Source organism: Macaca thibetana, chromosome 14 (genome assembly GCF_024542745.1).
Source record: "Macaca thibetana thibetana isolate TM-01 chromosome 14, ASM2454274v1, whole genome shotgun sequence".
NCBI classification, from domain to species: Eukaryota; Metazoa; Chordata; class Mammalia; order Primates; family Cercopithecidae; genus Macaca; species Macaca thibetana.
This window is the reverse complement of record NC_065591.1, coordinates 105606858-105627207: the sequence shown is the minus strand read 5'-3', so window position 1 is coordinate 105627207 and position 20350 is coordinate 105606858. Positions and strand designations below refer to the sequence as shown.

Here is a 20350-nt window from a genome sequence, read left to right as displayed (position 1 = left end):
TTTGCTAGTGTGGTTGAGGATTAGGGAATGGAGAGAATGATCATTGAACAGTAAGTGATTGTCAAAATTGTGTATTTATTCTGTGAAGGAATGAATAGCTGCTTGAATATACCAGCTGTTGGTATATAGGAGCCTTGTTATTGCATGCGTGGTTTATTTTTATGTTATAGAAACAAACAAGTGGAAACTATCGTTTGCTTAGTGAAAAGACTGACTAAGGCAACCAGTATGTGAAGGTGTTAATCTGCTATAGGCTTTTTTAAAATTATTACTGTTTTGGTCACAGGGTTAGAAAGTGAAATTTAATATGTCGTCGATATCCTTGCCATTAAAGCCAGGTATTATTGACCATTTCACCATTGTATCAAATTGCTTTCTCATAGTACTTAATTGTGTGAAAGTTAATGGTTTAAATGTCTTGAAATTCATCTCTAACCTTTTTGAAATGGACATTCTTATCAACCAAATGCAGTAGTTAAATTGATAAAACTATTTAGCTTGAAATTTTTATTGGCTCTAATGATTTTCTGAATTTCCCTGAAATGATTGGTATATCCAGTGATTGACAGTGACCAGTTTCCAAATCTTTTTTTTTTTTTGAGATGGAGTCTCACTGTCTCTCCCAGGCTGGAGTGCCGTGGTGCAACCTCAGCTTACTGCAACCTCTGCCTCCCAGGTTCAAGCGATTCTCCCACGTCAGCCTCCTGAGTACCTGGGATTATAGGCATGTGCCACCATGCTTGGCTAATTTTTTATTTTTTTTAGTAGCAACAGGGTTTCACCATGTTGGCCAGGCTGGTCTTGAACTCCTACCTCAAGTGATCTGCCTGCCTTGGCCTCTCAAAGTTCTGGGATTACAGGCATGAGCCACTGCACCTGGCCCACTTTCCATATCTTTAATTCTGTATTATTCATTCACTTAGCAGATGTTTAATGAGTGCCTACTAAATGTCAGGCACTGTTATTGATTGTTGTCCTTACTTTGTCCATACAGGTTGAGCATGCCACTTGTGAATATCCAAAATCCCAAATGCTCCAAAATCCTCAAAACTTTATAAGCCTTTTTCATTACATGATGCTGAAAGGGAATGCTCATTGGAGCATTTTGAATTTCAGATGTTGAATTTTTGGATTTGGGGTGCTCAGCTGTAACTAATGGTGCAGATTTTCTAAAATCTGAAAAAAACTTTGAAATCCAAAACACTTCTAGTCCCAAGCATTTTGGATAAGAGTTACTCAGCCTGCATTTCTGATGGATTATATGTGTATGGTTTTTAGTTAGGAGTAAGATAAAGATGAAATACACTGCTTTCTTCTTTTCTAAAAAGGATATTTTGGTTCCTTGTGATCTTTGTTTCCTTGTGATCTTTTAATTTTATCTTTGCTTTTCCTCAGAGGCAGCCCCTAATGAATCAGATCAAATGTCAGAAGTGGAAGCCCTATCTGTGGAACTCAAGCATTACATTCAGGAGGATAACTGGCGGTTTGAGCAGGAAGTAGAGGAGTGGGAAGAAGAGCAGTCTTGCAAAATCCCTCAAATGGAGTCCTCCACCAACTCCTCATCACAGGACTTCTCTACATCGCAAGGTATCTGAGAAGGCATTTATGCCAGTGATCCAGTAACGTCTCATGCTGTACTCCCCTAGCCAGCCCTATACCCTTCAACTGGCTAGGTGATGCCACAGTCTTCACAGTATATTTCATATACAGTTGGTATGCCAGGTACAACCTGATGGAATGAATTGTGGCATTAAAATGTGATTTCTGATGAACAGAAGCAGTATCAGAAAGACTACCTGTGACCTTCACTGTATATATAGTTTTGCTTATTTCCCAGGTTATGGGAGAAACTATGATAGGATTAATAGGTAGACTTTATGAAAACCATTCTCCAAAGGTGATCTTCCTGAAAGATGCTTGTTTGTAGAAAGTTTTCTTAATGTATACAAATATGACAAAGTTGGGAGTGCATTAAATTTTACAGACTTATCTGTGGGTTCAAAATTTGCAGACTTTATCAGAGTTCTTGCTGAAGTAGCCATTTCTTATAGTTATTAATTTCTAGGGAAAATCTGCATAGGCTTTGTAAAAAGCTATGTTAACAGGGTTGTATATTAAACTGTATCCATTCTGCTTGCTTTTTATCTAAGCGTTCTAGACTATTTATTGTCAGATGCTAAGACCTTTGTACAATTCTTTATCAGAGCCTTCAGTAGCCTCTTCTCATGGGGTTCGCTGCTTGTCATCTGAGCATGCTGTGATTGTAAAGGAGCAAACTGCCCAGGCTATTGCAAACACAGCCCGTGCCTATGAGAAGAGCGGTGTAGAAGCGGCACTGAGTGAGGTGAGAATGACTGGGAAGTCCAAGTTCAGGAGGGCCGGGCTTTCAGCAGCAAGGGCCAGTTTCCTCACATTTCTGTTATTCTGTGTCTCTGCTGCATTTAACCAACCCCTTTTTATTTCTCCTGTTTTTTCTTACTCTTTCTCCCAACTCTGCTGCCACAGCTTAAAGAAGCTGAACCCAAGAAGCCCATGCCCCAGGAAACAAACCTTGCAGAGCAGTCAGAACAGCCCCCAAAGGCTAATGATGCAGAGTCTACTGCCCAGCCTAATTCTGAGGTCTCTGAAGTCGAGATTCCCAGTGTGGGAAGGATTCTGGTTAGATCTGATGCAGATGGATATGATGAGGAGGTACAGAGATGAGTGCAGGATTTAGCTGTTTGTTGTCAGTCTTGTATTTCCTTCTCTTGTGACTGTTTTAAGGTATCTGCCAATAGCTGATATTTTCTCATTGCAACAAATGATTGTCAAGAAAGGCTATTTGGTTTTAACCTTAGTTACCATTATTTAAAAGATAGCTGTGTTTCTATTGTATAGCGCTCCTAGCATATGTGTATCTACCCAGGCCTATACTTAATGGGGCCACTGCAGAGTCTAGATTGCTCAGAAAATTAAAATTTACTTCTATTTTTGGTATTATGGATGAAAGATTGCCTCTAATTTAAAGTAGGGAATCTTTTTTTCTGGATATTAGTCCATTATTTTACTTCCAGATGTAAATTTTTCAGTTGTCCAGTGAGCTGAACAAATGGGGGTTAAAGTTATTTTTAATTCTAAAGCTTTAGGAAGAAGCTATAGAACCCCAAGTTATTTGTTGTCTGTCTCCTCTTCAATTGCACTGCACGTAAACAGTAATGAATTCTGTCTCTCAGATTTCTATTTTTTTCCTGTGGGGTATTTAAAAAAAAATCATTGACAAGGCCGGGCATGGAGGCACACGCCTGTGATCCCAGCCCTTTGGGAGGCCAAAGTGGGTGGATCACTTGAGGTCAGGAGTTCAAGACCAGCCTGGCCAACATGGTGAAACCTGTCTACTAAAAATACAAAAATTAGCTGGGTGTGGTGGTGTGCACCTGTAATCCCAGCTACTTGGGAGGCTAAGGCAGGAGAACCGCTTGAATCCGGGAGGCGCAGGTTTCAGTGAGCTGAGATCGCACCATTGCACTCCAGCCTGGGTGACAGAGCGAGAGTCTGTCTCCCCATCCCCGCAAAAAAAAATCCTTGAAAAGTTTTCACTTTATGGAGTCATATTTTTATAGTCCCTAGTTTCCAGACTCTTTTAAATGTATTGTTCATTCTAGTAAAACTAAAGTATTTGTGTGTGTAAGATATACACCCAAAGTACAGAACTAAATTGGAATTCTGACCTTAGACACTTCCCCTCTGAGAACTATAATTTAACTTAATTCTCCAGCAGTGCCATATTGGGAGATATTTTTAGGCGTACATCTTTCTTCATCCTACTAAATTAGAACATATAGTGTAGGAATAGCTTGTCTTGGGCAGGGTGTTGACATTATATAGAAGGACAGAGGTGGTGGGTGCACATAGGAATGGGTGTGTGAAACTCAGCTTGCAATACATGTTAGCCAAAGAGCACACTGCTCTACTGCCCTTTAGCACTCCGTTCAGCCTGCTTTCATACCGTCTTCTGCTGAACCTTTCTTCTCTCCTTTCTCTCTGTGTTTTGTGCCCCCTTGTGGTAGGTGATGCTGAGCCCTGCCATGCAAGGGGTCATCCTGGCCATAGCTAAAGCCCGTCAGACCTTTGACCGAGATGGGTCTGAAGCAGGGCTGATTAAGGTATCAATGTTTTTAAAATTCTAATTCTTACAACACAGGCATCATAATATTGGGGAAATAATTCTATAAGAAGGGAAAAAATGGGATTAAGGCTGGGTGTGGTGGTGTGTGCATGTAGTCCCAGCTACTCAGGAGGCTGAAGTAGAGGCTCACTTGAGCCCAGGAGTTGGAGGCTGAAATGTACTGTGATTGCACCACTGCACTCCAGCCTGGGCAACATAACAAGATCCTATCTCTTAAAAAATAAAAAAATTTAAAAAAAAAAGGACTGGGCGCACAGTGGCTCACACCTGTAATTAAGCACTTTGGGAGGCCCAGGAGGAGGCTTGCTTGAAGCCAGGAGTTCAAAACCAGCCTGGTCAACATAGTGAGACCCCCCCATCTCTACTAAGGATTTTTTTTTTTTAATTAGCTGGGCATGGTAGCACATGCCTGTAGTCCCAGCTAATTTGGAGGCTGAGGCAGGAGGATCACTTAAGCCCAAGTGTTCAAGGCTGCAATGAACCATGATTGTGCCACTACATTCCAGTCTGGGTGACAGAGTGGGACCCTGTCTCCAAAAAATAAAAAAAAGTCTTCCGTGAAGTGAGATATGAAACTCCCTTTCCTGTCCAACTGATGAACAAGCTGTTCGCTTCTCTTCTCTTGACCCTCACCCAGCCTTGGCTAGCGGTAGCATTCTCTGTGGCACCTAGCCTAGAGGGCTTTTCATTGTTGTTGTTAGGAGTTGTCTGCTAGTAACACTGAGTTAGATTGTGCCTTTGTAATTTTGAGGCCGTAACAAAGCGGGCCATGTTTTTAAACATACTTGAGTAAAATTGCATTTGTATAGATGCTTAAAGTTTAAGTCATTGACACGTAAGGATCTTCCTTTTATAAAAATTAAAACTAAATATTTGTTTTTCTGAGAACTTCATGAGAAAACTGAATTTCTTAAGAGAACAGCAGGCTGGGCGCAGTGGCTCATGCCTGTAATGCCAGCACTTTGGGAGGCCAAGGTGGGTGGATTGCTTGAGCTCAGGAGTTCGAGACCAGCCTGGGCAACATGGTGAAACCCCATCTCTATAAAAAATACAAAAATTAACTGTGCATGGTGATGTATGCCTGTAGTCCCAGCTACTTGGGAGGCTGAGGTGGGAGGATCACCTGAGCCCAGGAGTTCAGGGCTGCAGTGAGCTGTGATCATGGCTCTGCACTCCAGCCTGGGTGACAAAGTGAGACCCTGTCTCACATACCCCCCCCAAAAAAAATACAGTATGCTTTTGGTGCCAGAATGCTAACAGTTTCATCCCTTATGAAATGCGAGAAACTTAAATATTCCATAGTTGCTTTTTTTAGAGTTAAGAGACTGCCTAGCTCCTAAGTCATCAATTTCTGAGTGCAGAAGCCCACAGCACACTATTTTCTAACTATTGATTCTGCCCTTAATAGGCATTCCATGAAGAATACTCCAGGCTTTATCAGCTTGCCAAAGAGACCCCCACCTCTCACAGTGATCCTCGACTTCAACATGTCCTTGTCTACTTTTTCCAAAATGAAGCACCTAAAAGGGTAGTAGAACGAACCCTACTGGAACAGTTTGCAGATAAAAATCTTAGCTATGATGAAAGGTGAGAAGAGAATATTCAGGTGAATTCCTCCTTGGTCTGGGTCAGGCTAGACCGACTCCTCTGTTGGGGAAGTTTTGCCCTGTGCCCTTTCATTGCTTTCTGAACTTTGTCCCACACAGATCAATCAGCATTATGAAGGTGGCTCAAGCGAAACTGAAGGAAATTGGTCCAGATGACATGAATATGGAAGAGTACAAGGTAAAGTCTTTTCTTTTGAGTCCATAGAGCAAAAGCATTAATTCCTGAGGTAAATGGTACCTAAGGCAAAATGAACGATTTTGTGCTATCACAAACTGACTTGTTCTCCCACTTTCCCCCAAAAATCGTAGTAAAGAATGGATAAATGATATTTTCTTGTCCTCAGAATAGTAGGTCTCTTTATTTTCATTCTTCAGTTAGAGTGAATCAGCACTTCCCTTAAATACCTATTTTAGCCTTGTCCTAGGCAGTAAAATTCTTGAAATCATGCTTTTGGTTTGTTTTAAATGATACATTTTTAAAAATATGCATTGAAATACATAGCTACACGTTTTCAATTGCATCCTATGTAAAACAATGTTATGTACCACCCAAGGTGTATTCACCACACTTACTCAACTTGAACATTGCTCTGTATGACTAGAAATGTCCGTGTCCTTCCATATTTTCAGTATCTGTATGGTTTTACCAGTCCTAAAGAGGTCATTCACTTAAGTGAGAGCTGAATATCTTTGGCATAGCTGTTAGGATAAAATCCAAAGCTCGTAGGAAGTAAATACTTCTGTTACTCAAGTGAAAGGAACAGAACATTGAAAATTAAGGTCAATGGTAGACTTTTATATTAAATGTTGAGTAGGTTTTTATCTGAAAGCTTTTGTTTGTTATTTTTGTGGTTAGCCAGATGTGCTCAATAAATATTTGTAATGAATTTAAAACTTAGATGGAAAGGACACTAACAATTTATTATGATCATAATTATTAATAGTAGTCATTCTTTTTCAGAAGTGGCATGAAGATTATAGTTTGTTCCGAAAAGTGTCTGTGTATCTACTAACAGGCCTAGAACTCTATCAAAAAGGAAAGTATGTTGGCCTTTTATTTTACCAAGGTTATTAGTCAGGATGCTGTTCTCTATAGATGCCTACCTGGGAATACTAAAGAGTCACAGCCAGGCATAACCTCCCTTGTCACATACACTAGTGTGCCTCTTCTCTTCCAGTGCTTCAGTTTTGCTCTAAACATCACACATGGTTTTTCATCCTTCACATAATGAGATGTATTAGCTGAGAGATATGTTGTGCCAGACTGTCTTTGTGATCAATGAAGATGAACTCAGAAAATGAATTTTTGAGTTGACATGGACCCTAGTGAGCACTCCTTGTTTTAGAGATGGGAAAAACTGAGGCCTAGGGAAGTTTCATGATTTGCTTTGGATGGCTAGGCCAATTTGTAGAAGAGCTGAGACTGGCTACAGTCTTTGGCCCTTCACTTTTTCATAATTGCAGCCAAGTAGATTCTTGAAATGGGGAAAAGTGAGGTCTAAGCCCTAGATTTTGGTAAAAGAGCACTCAGCTGTTGTTTTTCTCCCATTTTTCTAAGGTACCAAGAGGCACTTTCCTACCTGGTGTATGCCTACCAGAGCAATGCCGCCCTGCTGATGAAGGGGCCCCGCCGGGGGGTCAAGGAATCCGTGATTGCTCTATACCGAAGAAAATGCCTTCTGGTTTGTACTGTTTGTAAAGCCTTAAGGTTTTTTTGTTGTTTACCTCTGCTCCTTGAAGCCAGGAAAAGATATGGCTTTCAAAACAGTATCTTCAGCAGGTTGTAGATTCCTCCCCGCCCCCTGCCCAAATCCCATGAACAGTTTTACATTGGAACAGGTTTCTTTTTCAGTTACTTTTAGTGAATGTCATTCTTCTTCAATGATAACTGATAGACGTTAAGGTGAGAATTAGTCATCCCTTTGTGTGCCCTTCATGTATGCCTGCATTATAGATTTTATCACATTGCTTTCCTACTAGGTTCTAAATTACTTGAGCACAGATCCTTTTCTCACTCAGCCATTTCCTCTGTGCCTGTCATGTAGGAAGCATGTAATAAATGTGTGTGGAAGGAATGCAGCATTTTTTCCATGTTCACGTTTAAGTTGGTAGGTGAAAGTTTTAGTGACTTCTAAGACACTCCATTTTTTAAAAATAAAGGTAGGAACTGTAAGAATTGGTCCTGCTGTTTTGATAACATCATTGTCATATACTAGTGAAGACTAACTCTCTCCTGGCCTGATTTGCACTGTAAAACTACATGGAAAGGCAGACCTACATCCCCGTGCCTCCCCAGGGGTTTATGTGATGTGTGTGTCCTTCAGAGAACTGTAAAGCGGTGGCCTGCCTTCAGACTGTGGGCTTGTGTGTGTTTTCACCAGTACCCAGCAAATTTGCCCTTCACAGAAGTCAGGGCAATGTTTCTACCACTGCCTTGACGTTGTTCATACTGGATGGGTGAGATTAAGTCATGACATACACTCAATAGCTTTGTTTTCTGATTTATACTTTGACATCTGTGTTAGTTATAGGTGTGGCAGGGCCACTTTGAAACTGAAAAGGGATCTTGTTGATTTGATGGATCTGAATATTATTAGAGCCATGTTTTTATATTTTAAGTCACCAAATAGATTGACATTTTGAATATCCTACTCAGCTTCTGAAGTAATGCAGCAATAGGAATTTAGACTCTTTCCATTATCCCAACCCCTAGTGTGCATCAGAATCATATAGGGAGCTTGCAGACAGTTGTGAAGCTCAGGCCTCTCCCTAGACAGTTAAACCAGAATCCCTGAGAAAGACCCTGGGCAGCAGGGTGTCTTCTGCAGGTGATTCTGATGCTCAGAGGAGATGGAGAACCAGTGAACGGGTCTTTGGTTGAAACAGGTGTTAAGCATGACCTTGACTTACAAGTTTAGGCCAGTGGGTCATAAACTTTGCTACACTAGAATCACTTTGGGAGCTTTCATAAAATCCCAATGTCCCGGTCATCTGAACACTAATTAAGTCAGCATATCAGGAGTGGGAACCAGGCATCAGTAGTTTTTAAAGATCCCTAAGTACATCCAATGTGCAGTAAAGTTTGGGAACCCCTTGTTTAGGCTGTTACTAAAGAGATATTTATCTTTTTCAGACTTTTTCCCACCTAATTCTACCTTTTATCTGTAGGAGCTGAATGCCAAAGCAGCTTCTCTCTTTGAAACAAATGATGATCACTCTGTAACTGAGGGCATTAATGTGATGAATGAACTGATCATCCCCTGCATTCACCTTATCATTAATAATGACATTTCCAAGGATGACCTGGATGCCATTGAGGTCATGAGAAACCATTGGTGCTCTTACCTTGGGCAAGATATTGCAGGTATATGCTCTTGCTAATAGTATTGTAAGGTTTTGAGAATTCTAGAAATTGCAGTGTTCTCACTTGATAGCACTGGTTGCCAAACCTTTTTAAGGAATTGGAACCTTCTAGCATATAAGTAAATTAAAAATGGTTCTGCTCTATTGAAACAAGAGGAGGGAACCTGGGCCTCTGCCCCTCTTAACCTCCCTTTAACTTCCCCGTGACTGCCAAATCAGCTCCATGGGCAGCCAACAAGCCTGGTTTGAAAAAAGTCACTGCTCTCCAGAAATGTCAGACTTCCATTACTCTCTCATGTGCCAAAAGATGAACTCTTTTATAATTGAAAAATCAAAATCTGACTGGGCACAGTGGCTTACACCTGTAATCCCAGCACTTTGAGAGGCCGAGGTGGGCAGATCACTTGAGGCCAGGAGTTCAAGATCAAGTCTGGCCAACAAGGCGAAACCCCGTCTCTACTAAAAATACAAAAATTAGCCAGGTGTGGTGGCGGGCGCCTGTAATCCCAGCTACTCGGGAGGCTGAGGCAGAATGGTGTGAACCTAGGTGGCGGAGTTTGCAGTGAGCCAAGATAGCACCAGTGCAATCCAGCCTGGGCCACGGAATGAGACTCCATTAAAAAAATTTTAAAAAAATTAAAAAAAAAATTCATGCAGAGTATGGTTATGGGAGGGAGCCTTGACTAAATTTTTCTGTGGCTTGAAGTTACATAACATATTAACTATGATGACTTCAAAATTAGTTTATTAGTGGAATATCCTTACTTGTTTAAAGCATCTTGAGGAGGGAACCTAAAGCTGGTTGTTTTTAGGTGAGTTCAGTAGACTTGGAAAATTGGTATATATTCTGATATGAATCCTCTTTGTTAGTTTCTCACTGACATAAAGATATTCTATTGATGGGGCTGGGCACAGTGGCTAACGCCTGTAATCCCAGCACTTTGGGAGACCGAGGTGGGTGGCTCACTTGAGCCCAGGAGTTCGAGACCAGCCTGGGCAACATAGTGAGAACGTGCCTCTACAAAAAATGAAAACTTAGCTGGGTATAGTGGTGTGCACCTGTAGTCCTAGCTACTCAGGAGCCTGAGGTGAGAGGATTGCTTGAGTCTGGGAGGCTGAGGCTACAGAGATCATACCACTGCACTCCAGCTTGGGCAATGGAGTGAGACCCTATCTTAAAAAAAAAAAAAAAAAAAAAAAAAAATCCGTTGACTTGTTCAAGTGTTTAAGTTGATAGTATTTATTTTAAAATTCTGTAATAGATAGTTGCTATGTCTTTCCCTTTACTGTCTTCAGTTTTTATTTAGACCAAGCTTGTCCAACCTGAAGCCCAAGACAAATTTGTAAACTTTCTTAAAGCATTATGAGTTTTTTTTTTAAAGCTCGTCAGCCATTGTTGGTGAGGTTCATATGTGGCCCAGGGAAGCCAAAAGATTGTACACCCCTGATTTAAAACCGTGTGTATACATGGATATATTGTAAACATTTGAAAGAAAATATTACCGTCATATCTATATAGAGTATCATATCTACTTCCTTGTATTTTAAGAAGACAATTGGTTAGAAGACCCTTTCATAATTAAGTAGTTATGTAGTGTTATTTTGCCAGCATCAGGTGGCCTAAAGCAGTGAGCTAAAGTTTGGTTTATTTGCCTTTGCTCCTGGTTTGGCCTGAAGGAATAATCATTTATTAGTAGCTGGCCAGCATAATGCTTTGATGTTTGAGGTTAGGTAAGGGGCTAATAGAAGGCCTTTCAGGGTTATTCACCTTTACTCAGAGATCTGTTTAGCTGTATATGTAACATCTGTTTTCCCTCCACAGAAAATCTGCAGCTGTGCCTAGGGGAGTTTCTACCCAGACTTTTAGATCCTTCTGCAGAAATCATCGTCTTGAAGGAGCCTCCAACTATTCGACCCAATTCTCCTTATGACCTATGTAGCCGATTTGCAGCTGTCATGGAGTCAATTCAAGGAGTTTCAACTGTGACAGTGAAATAAGCTCCCACATGTTCAAGGCCATTTTGGTTTCTGGCTGCCTGCCTCTTGCACAGAAGTTCGTTGTCACAGTGCTCACCTTGGGAAGAGCATTAGATGGGCACATAAGATTCCGATTCAGACCCCAACCATGCTGCATGTGTAAAGAAGGATTGAAAATAAAATTGCGGCCGGGCGCGGTGGCTCACGCCTGTAATCCCAGCACTTTGGAAGGCCGAGGCGGGCGGATCACAAGGTCAGGAGATCGAGACCATGGTGAAACCCCGTCTCTACTAAAAATAGAAAAAATTAGCCGGGTGCAGTGGCGGGCGCCTATAGTCTCAGCTACTCGGGAGGCTGAGGCCAGAGAATGGCGTGAACCCGGGAGGCGGAGCTTGCAGTGAGCCGAGATTGCGCCACTGCACTCCAGCCTGGGCGACAGAGCGAGACTCCGTCTCAAAAAAAAAGAAAATAAAATTGCACTTTTTAGGTACAAAATTATAAAAGCTATTTCACTAGAAAAGGCAGAAAGCAGTGTATTAAGGTGTTGAATTACGCCACAAGACCTGAAATGCCTTGTACCTACAACAATGCTTAGGCTTTTCTAAGCCTCTTGCCACTTTTAAAATTATCCTTCAGGCATAAATATTTTGGACAGCAGAATAGAAGAATGATTCATGAGAACCTAAACCAGATGAACATCTACTAGTTATTTTATCAAATACAGATGACATTTAAAAATTCTTAACTGCAAGAGATTAGAAATACAAACCTTGCCTGACTCTTGACAGGAGATGACAAAATGGGTTGCTGATGAACCGCGCCCTTTTATATGTGGGTAGAATATAAGATCACATGGCAGTAAGATGTTGAAAAATCAAAAGAGACCTGTCTCTCTCCTTTCTTTTCTATCTTTTAAATAAACCAGAAAACCTCATACTCAGTCCTCAGTGAAAGAAAGGAAAGCGTTAAGGACTTTAGACAGAACAGCATTGTGTAACTTGACTGAAGATCATGCATTAATAGTTGTTAGGCATTTAGGTAAAATTTTCTAATACCTAAAAATTGTCAAAAACAGTCGATAAGGCTTCTGCTGCCCCAAAGACTATTTTGGTTCACCTCCTCTTTTTTGCTTTTTTTTTTTTTTTTCCTGAGACAGTCTCACTGGGTTGCCCAGGCTGGCGTTCAGTGGCGCAGTCTCAGCTCACTGCAAACTCCGTCTCCTGGGCTCAAGTGATTCTCGTGCCTCAGTCTCCCGAATAGCTGGAATTACAGGTGTGTGCCACCACACCTGGCTAATTTTTGTATTTTTAGTAGAGATGGGGTTTCACCATATTGGCCAGGCTGATCTCTAACTCCTGGCCTCACGTGATCCGCCTGCCTCAGCCTCCCAAAGTCTGGGATTGCAGACGAGCCACCATACCCGGCCTTCTTTTTTGCCCTTAAAAGTAAGGGATGTGGGTTTGTTTAAAAAAACAAAAAAACAAAAAAAAAAAGCAAAAGAAAAAAGCAGCATACATATGCAAAACTATATATATGTATATGTAGAGAAAAATACTTCCCACTGATGATTTTTAAAAGGCTTCTGATTGGATATTGTGTTTTAACCAAATTTTAAAGATTAATGGAATCATGAAAGGGAAGAACTCTTGATACAACTATGCAGATTTTATAAATGTGCAATAAAAGTATTTGTTTTACCTTTGGTGTGCAGTATGGTCTTTATTTAAATATGTATTTTCCATTTGGGAAATAGACGTACTTGGTATTTGTCTTGTTCCAATTTTTTTCTTTAAAACCAAAAAGCAGATTAAAGGGTTGATAAACTTGATGGGGACTGAAGTGCCAGTGTTTGAAATAAAAGGCAACAGTCAATTCTTGAGCAGCACCTAGTGATAACTGATACTTTTTAATCTCATCGGCTATTTGCATTGCATGTAAGCTCATCTACTTTGTAATTTGTCAAATTTTAGAATGCAAAACCAGCAATTTTCTTACAATGGAGTTTCTTATATAGTCATCCCTCAGCAGACACTGGCAGTTGCTTCCAGGACCCCTGCATATACCAAAATCCATACATACTCAAATTCTGTAGTTGGCTTTGCAGAACCTACATATAGGAAAAGACCCTGCATATGCTTGGGTTTTCGCATCCTGTGAATACTCTTATTTTCAATCTGCGTTTGGTTGAAAAAAACTTCATGTAAGTGGACTCAGTAGTTCAAACCTATGTTTTTCAGGGATCAAACTATACTTTGATTAATGGTAGGCCATGTTTTACAGATACTCAGAGGTGCTTTAGTGTTTTAAAACTCATTGCAAAGATTTGTTTCATGGGAAGTTCATCAGTTTTCTTACTGATTACCTTTTACAGTTTAACATTCTGTGTACCACCATTTGCCTTTCACTTTTTAATCCCTGTCAATATTGAGTCCTGTGTGCAGTGCTTCAGTTATATTATTTTACTTAACACTGGGATGACGATAGGGACCATGATTTATCCAAGGTCATAGATCTTGTAAGTGGTAGAACTAGCACACTAATCCTTGGTGTGTCTGACTTCATAGCCTGTGCTTTTAACAACTGTTCAACTGTCCTTGGTAGTCATGTAAAATATTTTGTTTTGTGTCTCCTTCACAGTAGTTATTTCCTGGTCAGCTATTGGGAATCTACAGTTGGCCAAGAAAGGAACAGGTGGACATCTGGAGTGTGTGGTGCTGAGTGGTCTGTATTATTTGGATCCACCAGGGGGAGTCCTGAGAACTATTAATAGTTTCTTACTCCTAACAGTAGCTGGCTACCTTGAGGTACAACCAAAGGCCTCCACAAACTAAGGTCTCAGACTGGTTTGTTTGTCTTTTTTCACAGCTGTCAGGCTAAGCATTTTTTTTTTTCTTTTCAGACAGGGTCTCACTCTATCCCCCAGGCTGGAGTGAGTGGCATGATCTCAGCTCACTGCAGCCTCCGCCTCCTGGGCTCAAATGATCCTTCCACCTCAACCTCCCAAGTAACTGAGACTACAGGTGTGCACCATCACACCCCGCTAATTTTTGTATTTTCAGTGGAGATGGGGTTTTGCTGTGTTGCCCAGACAGGTCTCAAACTCCTGGGCTCAAACGATCCCTTCGCCTTGGCCTCCCAAAGTGCTGGGATTACAGGCACGAGCCACTGTGTCTGGCCTGGTTTTTACCTTTTTAAAGACTTGAGAAGAATAAGGACATGGGGAAGAAGAAATCTATGTGACCCTTACCCAAAATGATTCAAGAGTTTGAGCAGGATACCTCACCTCAGCATAAATTCTCTTGAGACTAGATTTAGACCGGGTTAACTGGAATTGCAATCATCTTCTGTTTGGATTTGTTAGCTCCTTTAAGAACTAGCAGGCATGCTAACTCATTTTTACCCTATCCACTTCAAGAACATATGAGGTAGATAACATAAAACAATTTAGTGAATGAGAGACAAGGATCAAGTGGAGTGCTGGGAATGTAGCAAGGGTAGGATAGAAGGGATGGTGTCAGAAGTCATGTAGCTGTTAGTTTATTTTCCTTGCTCAGTTTATTGGATTTCATTGTATGACCATATTTACCATTTATTGTCCTTTGAGCTCCCCATTTTTGGCTGCTAATGCACAATCCTACCAAGAACATTCATTGTACATGTCTTGATGCACATATGAGTGCATTTCTGTTGATGTATAACTACAAGTAAAATTACCAGGTCATATAACCAAAATGGTTATACCAGTTTGATCCCACCGTCGGTTTGTGAGTTCCAGTTGCTCCATATGCTTGTCAACATTTGGTTTTATCAGTATTTTTAATTGTAGCCATTCAGGAAAGTGCACAGTGATAATCTCGTGGTTTCTATGTGCACTTCCTGAATGCTAACTTCGAGCCTCTCTATGTACTTACTGGCCTTTGGTCGTTGTTTTTTTGTTAAATACCTATTTAGGTCTTTTGTTCATTTTTGTTGTTGGATTTATTGTCTCTAACCTATTGATTTATAGGAGTTCTTTATATCTTCTAGCTATGGAGCCCTTATTGGTTGTATGCATTGCATGTATCTTCTTCAACTCTGGCTTTTCACTCTTGGTGTCTTGATGAAAATAAGTTTTTGATATTAATATATTTGAATCTATTCATCTTTTCTTTCATGCTTAGTGCTTATAATGTCCTCTTGAAATTATTACCCAAGGTCATAAAGATATTCCGTTGCCTTTGGGAAGTTTCACCTTTTTTGAGACAGAGTCTCACTCTGTCACCCAGGCTGGAGTGCAGTGACACGATCTCGGCTCACTGCAGCCTCTGCCTCTCGGGTTCCAGCGATTCTCCTGCCTCAGCCTCCCAGGTAGCTGGGATTATAGGCATGTACCACTATGCCCGGCAACTTTTTGTATTTTTAGTAGAGATGGGGTTTCACCATGTTGGCTAGGCTGGTCTTGAACTCCTGACCTCAGGTGATCTGCCCGCCTCGGCCTCCCAAAGTGCTAGGATTACAGGTGTGAGCCACCATGCCCAGGCAAGTTTCACCTTTGATAGTTGATGGACCAAGCCCTGTTTATTGAAAATATCGTCCATTTTCCAGTGCCTTGCAATGCTACTAGTTTTGTCATAAATCAGGTGTGTTCACAGGGGTCTGTTTCTGGGCTCTTTTGCCTGTTCCATTATCCTATTTGTCTGCTTGTACAAATATCACACTTTTTTTTTTTTTTTTTTTTTCCGAGACAGAGTCTTGCTCTGTCACCTAGGCTGGAGTGCAGTGGTGTGATCTCAGCTCACTGCGAGCTCTGCCTTAGGGTTCAAGTGATTCTCCTGCCTCAGCCTCCTCACGTAGTTGGGACTACAGGCCCATGCCACCACACCCGGCTAATTTTTGTATTTTTAGTAGAGATGGGGTTTTGCCATTCTGGCCAGGCTGGTCTTGAACTCCTGACCTCAGGTGATCTGCCCGCCTCGGCCTCCCAAAGTGCTAGGATTACAGGCGTGAGCCACCGTACCCGGCCTTCACACTTTCTTAATTAGTATAGCTTTGTAACAAGTCTTTATTTCTTGATTTCTGGTAAAACAACTTCCCCCCAGTTTTGTACTTCAAGATTGTGTTGGCTATTCATTTTTTGTTTGTTTGAACAGGGTCTCGTCACCCAGGCTGGAATGCAGTGGTGTGATCATGGTTCACTGCAGCCTCAACCTCCCAGATTCAAGTGATCCTCCCACCTAGGCCTCTTGAGTAGCTGGGACAACAGTAGCTTGCCACAAGACCTGGTTAATTTTTGTATTTTTTGTAGAGATGGGGGTCTTACTATGTTGCCCAGGCTGGTCTTGAACTCCTGTGCTCAAGTGATCCTCCCAGCTAGGCCTCCCAAAGTGCTAGGATTACAGGTGTGAGCCACTGAGGCTGGCCTCTTGGCTATTCTTGATCCTTTGCATTTTGGCGTACATTTTAGGATCATTTTGTTAGTTTTACACATGCACACACAAATCTCCAGCTATTTTTTATTAAGTTTACAGTGACGAGATAATTTGGGAAAAACCGACATCTGCATGGTGTATCTTTTTTTTTTTTTTTTAAGATGGAGTCTCGCTGTGTCGCCCAGGCTGGAGTGCAGTGGCGCGATCTCGGCTCACTGCAAGCTCCGCTTCCGGACCCACACCATTCTCCTGCCTCAGCCTCCCGAGTAGCTGGGACCACAGCGCCCGCCACCGCGCCCGGCTAATTTTTTGTATTTTTAGTAGAGATGGGGTTTCACCGTGTTAGCCAGGATGGTCTCGATCTCCTGACCTTGTGATCCGCCCGCCTTGACCTCCCAAAGTGCTGGGATTACAGGCGTGAGCCACTGCGCCCGGCCGGTGTATCTTATTTTTTAAAGGTTTTTCTTAATTTTTATATAAAGTTCTTCCACCTCTTCCAAACGATTTATGCCTGGGTTTTTTTGTGTTTTGACATTCTGGTAAATGTCATTTTTCAGATTGCATTTTTCTTCTCATATCTAGAAGTGAATTGATGTTTAATAGTTTATAGACTTCAAAAGATTTTTGTATACATAATTAGGTAATCTGTGAATGATGACTTTTATTTCAAATTCTTACAATTTTTATTTATGTTTCTTGCCTGATTACACTTACTAGGACCTTTGGTACAATGCTGAATATATAGATGGTGAAAAGTGGGCATCTTTGTCCTCTAGTATCTGGTGGTGGGGGGAGTTCAATATTTCACCATTAAGTATGCTGTAGGTTTGTTGTAAATTTCACTTACTAGGTAGAAAAAGATTCCTTCTCTTACTAGTTTGCTGAGTTTTTTTTAAGCTTGAATTTTTATCAAATGCTTGTATGTATATCAAAATGATTACATAGATCTCGTTCTTTATTCTGTTAATGTGTGAATTACATTTCTCGATCTCCAATGTTAAACTAGCCATGTGTTGTCAGAATAAGGTAAATTTGACCATGATATTTTTTATATGTAGGTGGATTTTTGCATGAATATGCAAAATAGACGAGACCCTGTTCAAACAAACAAAAATTCGTAAGACAGATTGACCTCGTATTTTCATTTCTTATAATGTGCTTGTTAAGGTGTTGGTGTCAAGATTATTCTGGCCTTATTGAATGCATTGGCAAGTGGTCTCGTTTTCTATGCTCTGGAATAGTGTGGGTAAAATAGGGTTATTTCTTCCTTGATTGGAAGAATTCATTGTTGAAGCCATCTGAGCCGGGAATTGTCATTTTGGTTTGTGGGAATGCTTTTAATTATAGATGTAGTTTCTTTCAGATATGTGGGGTTTTCAGATCTTTATGGTTGCTTCTTTGTATCAGCTTTGGAAAATTATTAGAAGTGTGTCCATTTTATCTAAAATTAAAATTTTATTTACAGGAAGTTCATAATTTTATCTTGTAACTATTTATTTATTTATTTAGAGACAGAGTCTCGCTCTGTCGCCCATGCTGGAGTGCAGTGTTGCAGTCTCGGCTCATTGCAACCTCTGCCTCCCAGGTTCCAGCGATTCTTCTGCCTCAGCCTCCTAAGCAGCTGGGACTACAGGCGCGCACCACCATTCCCAGTGAATTTTTGTATTTTTAATAGAGATAGAGTTTCACCATGTTGGCCAGGATGGTCTCGTTCTCTTAACCTCGTGATCTGCCCGCCTCGGCCTCCCACACTGCTGGGATTACAGGCATAAGCCACCGCACCCGGCCGACTTTTTATTTCTAATTAGGGTCTGTATGGTAATATCTGTTTTTTGTTACTGATACTGGGTGATTTGTATCTTTTTTGCTTTCAGTATTTTGCAGTCAGTCTTTTCAGGGGTTTATTAATTAGTCTTTTCAAGTAATTATTAGCTTTGTTTATTTTTGCCTTTTGTAAGTTTTTTTCCTGCTTTTTAAAATAATAATAATAATAATAATTATTATTATTATTATTATTGAGACAGAGTCTCACTCTGTCGCCCAGACTGGAGTGCAGTGGCACGATCTCAGCTCACTGCAACCTTTACCTCCCTGGTTCAGGCGATTCTCCTGCCTCAGCCTCCTGAGTAGCTGGGACTACAGGCGTGTGCCACCACGCCTAGCTAATTTTTGTATTTTTAGTAGAGACAGGGTTTCACCAGGTTGGCCAGGATGGTCTCGATCTCTTGACCTCGTGATCCACCCACCTCGGCTTCCCAGAGTGCTGGGATTATAGGCATGAGCCACCGCGCCCAGCCCTTTTTCCTGCATTTTTAATAAAAAACTTTTCGGCCGGGCGCGGTGGCTCAAGCCTGTAATCCCAGCACTTTGGGAGGCGGAGACGGGCGGATCACGAGGTCAGGAGATCGAGACCATCCTGGCTAACACAATGAAACCCCGTCTCTACTAAAAATACAAAAAAAATTAGCCGGGCGAGGTGGCAGGGCGCCTGTAGCCCCAGCTACTTGGGAGGCTGAGGCAGGAGAATGGCGTAAACCCGGGAGGCGGAGCTTGCAGTGAGCCGAGATAGCGCCACTGCACTCCAGCCTGGGCGACAGAGCGAGACTCCGTCTCAAAAAAAAAAAAAAAAACAAACAAACAAAAAAAAAACTTTTCAGTAGTGGTTGTTAACCTTGGCTTCCAATTCAGAATCAGCTGTGTCACTTTAAAAAATACAGCTGTCAAGGCCTCAACCCTATAGACACTGAGTTGTTAGGCTTGGGCTGGGCCATTGACGCTTTTATGGTTTAGAAAGCATCACAGGTGATTCTGATATACAGTCACAACTGAGACCTACTCTTTCATATAACTTTTTTTTTTTTTCTTTTCTCAAACTGGCTCACTGTGTCACCCAGGCTAGAATGCAGTGGCATGGTCATAGCTCACTACAGCCTCGACCTCCTGGGCTCGAGCGATCCTCCCGCTTCAGCCTCCTAAATAGCTGGGACTACAGGCATGAGCCACGATGCCTGGCCTATAGAACTTTCATACCTACTAAAAAAACACAGACCAAAAAAACCCCCAAAAACGGATTTTACATTATCAACACTTTATGGTTTTATAAAAGGTCTGTAGAACCTCCTTCAATGATAGATTAAAGGTTACATACCGGCCGGGCGCGGTGGCTCACGCCTGTAATCCCAGCACTTTGGGAGGCCGAGGCAGGTGGATCACGAGGTCAGGAGTTCAAGACCAGCCTGGCCAAGATGGTGAAACCCCGTCCCTACTAAAAATACAAAAAAATTAGCTGGGCGTGGTGGCACGCGCCTGTAATCCCAGCTACTCCCGAGGCTGAGGCAGAGAATTGCTTAAACCTGGAGGGGCAGAGGTTGAAGTGAGCCGAGATCATGCCACTGCACTCCAGCCTGGGCAACAGAGCGAGGCTCCATCTCAAAAAAAAAAAAAGATTACATACCTTTTAAATTCATACTTTTTATCTTCTGCACATTCTTCATTTTAAACTTGACTCTAGTGGCGATATAGAAATATATATATAATTTTCTGTACAGTTAGCCTTTCCTTTAATTACCAAAAACTCATCAGTTCCTTAAGGTTTTCTCGTAAGTTGAAGTTCTGAGCTAATCAATCATTACATTACTTTTTCCTGAACCTTTAAAAAAATTCTCTACCTTCTTTTTAAGTTGTTGAACAATAAACTGACACATTGATTTACTATAAGTCTGAGTAGAACTGGCTTAAGAGAGATGTGTGTGTGTGTGTCAGTGTATAGTAAAGGTACACAAGCATAGGTGAGAGTTAAGAGATTTTAAGGATGTTACCGTGTCTTCCTT

The 20350-nt window shown here is 41.3% G+C and overlaps 2 protein-coding genes across 16 annotated transcripts in view; one reads left to right on the top strand and one right to left on the bottom strand.

Annotated features, from left to right (window-relative positions):
• Positions 1 to 11586, top strand: part of USP28 (ubiquitin specific peptidase 28) — a 77127-nt gene extending 65541 nt beyond the window's left edge. For 9 of the 15 annotated variants that reach the window (XM_050758069.1, XM_050758068.1, XM_050758074.1 and 6 more), the window contains 10 exons: positions 1396 to 1587; positions 2205 to 2344; positions 2506 to 2691; positions 4047 to 4142; positions 5574 to 5752; positions 5872 to 5950; positions 6734 to 6813; positions 7331 to 7454; positions 8941 to 9136; positions 10958 to 11586. In XM_050758069.1, the coding sequence (XP_050614026.1) occupies positions 1396 to 1587; positions 2205 to 2344; positions 2506 to 2691; positions 4047 to 4142; positions 5574 to 5752; positions 5872 to 5950; positions 6734 to 6813; positions 7331 to 7454; positions 8941 to 9136; positions 10958 to 11133 (1448 nt within the window). In that variant the 3' untranslated portion in view covers positions 11134 to 11586. The remainder of the gene's footprint in view (positions 1 to 1395; positions 1588 to 2204; positions 2345 to 2505; positions 2692 to 4046; positions 4143 to 5573; positions 5753 to 5871; positions 5951 to 6733; positions 6814 to 7330; positions 7455 to 8940; positions 9137 to 10957) is intronic. The other 6 variants (XM_050758080.1, XM_050758078.1, XM_050758077.1 and 3 more) reach the window with 3 other exon arrangements.
• Positions 1 to 20350, bottom strand: part of REXO2 (RNA exonuclease 2) — a 1032599-nt gene that overhangs the window by 644727 nt on the left and 367522 nt on the right. The window lies entirely within an intron of this gene.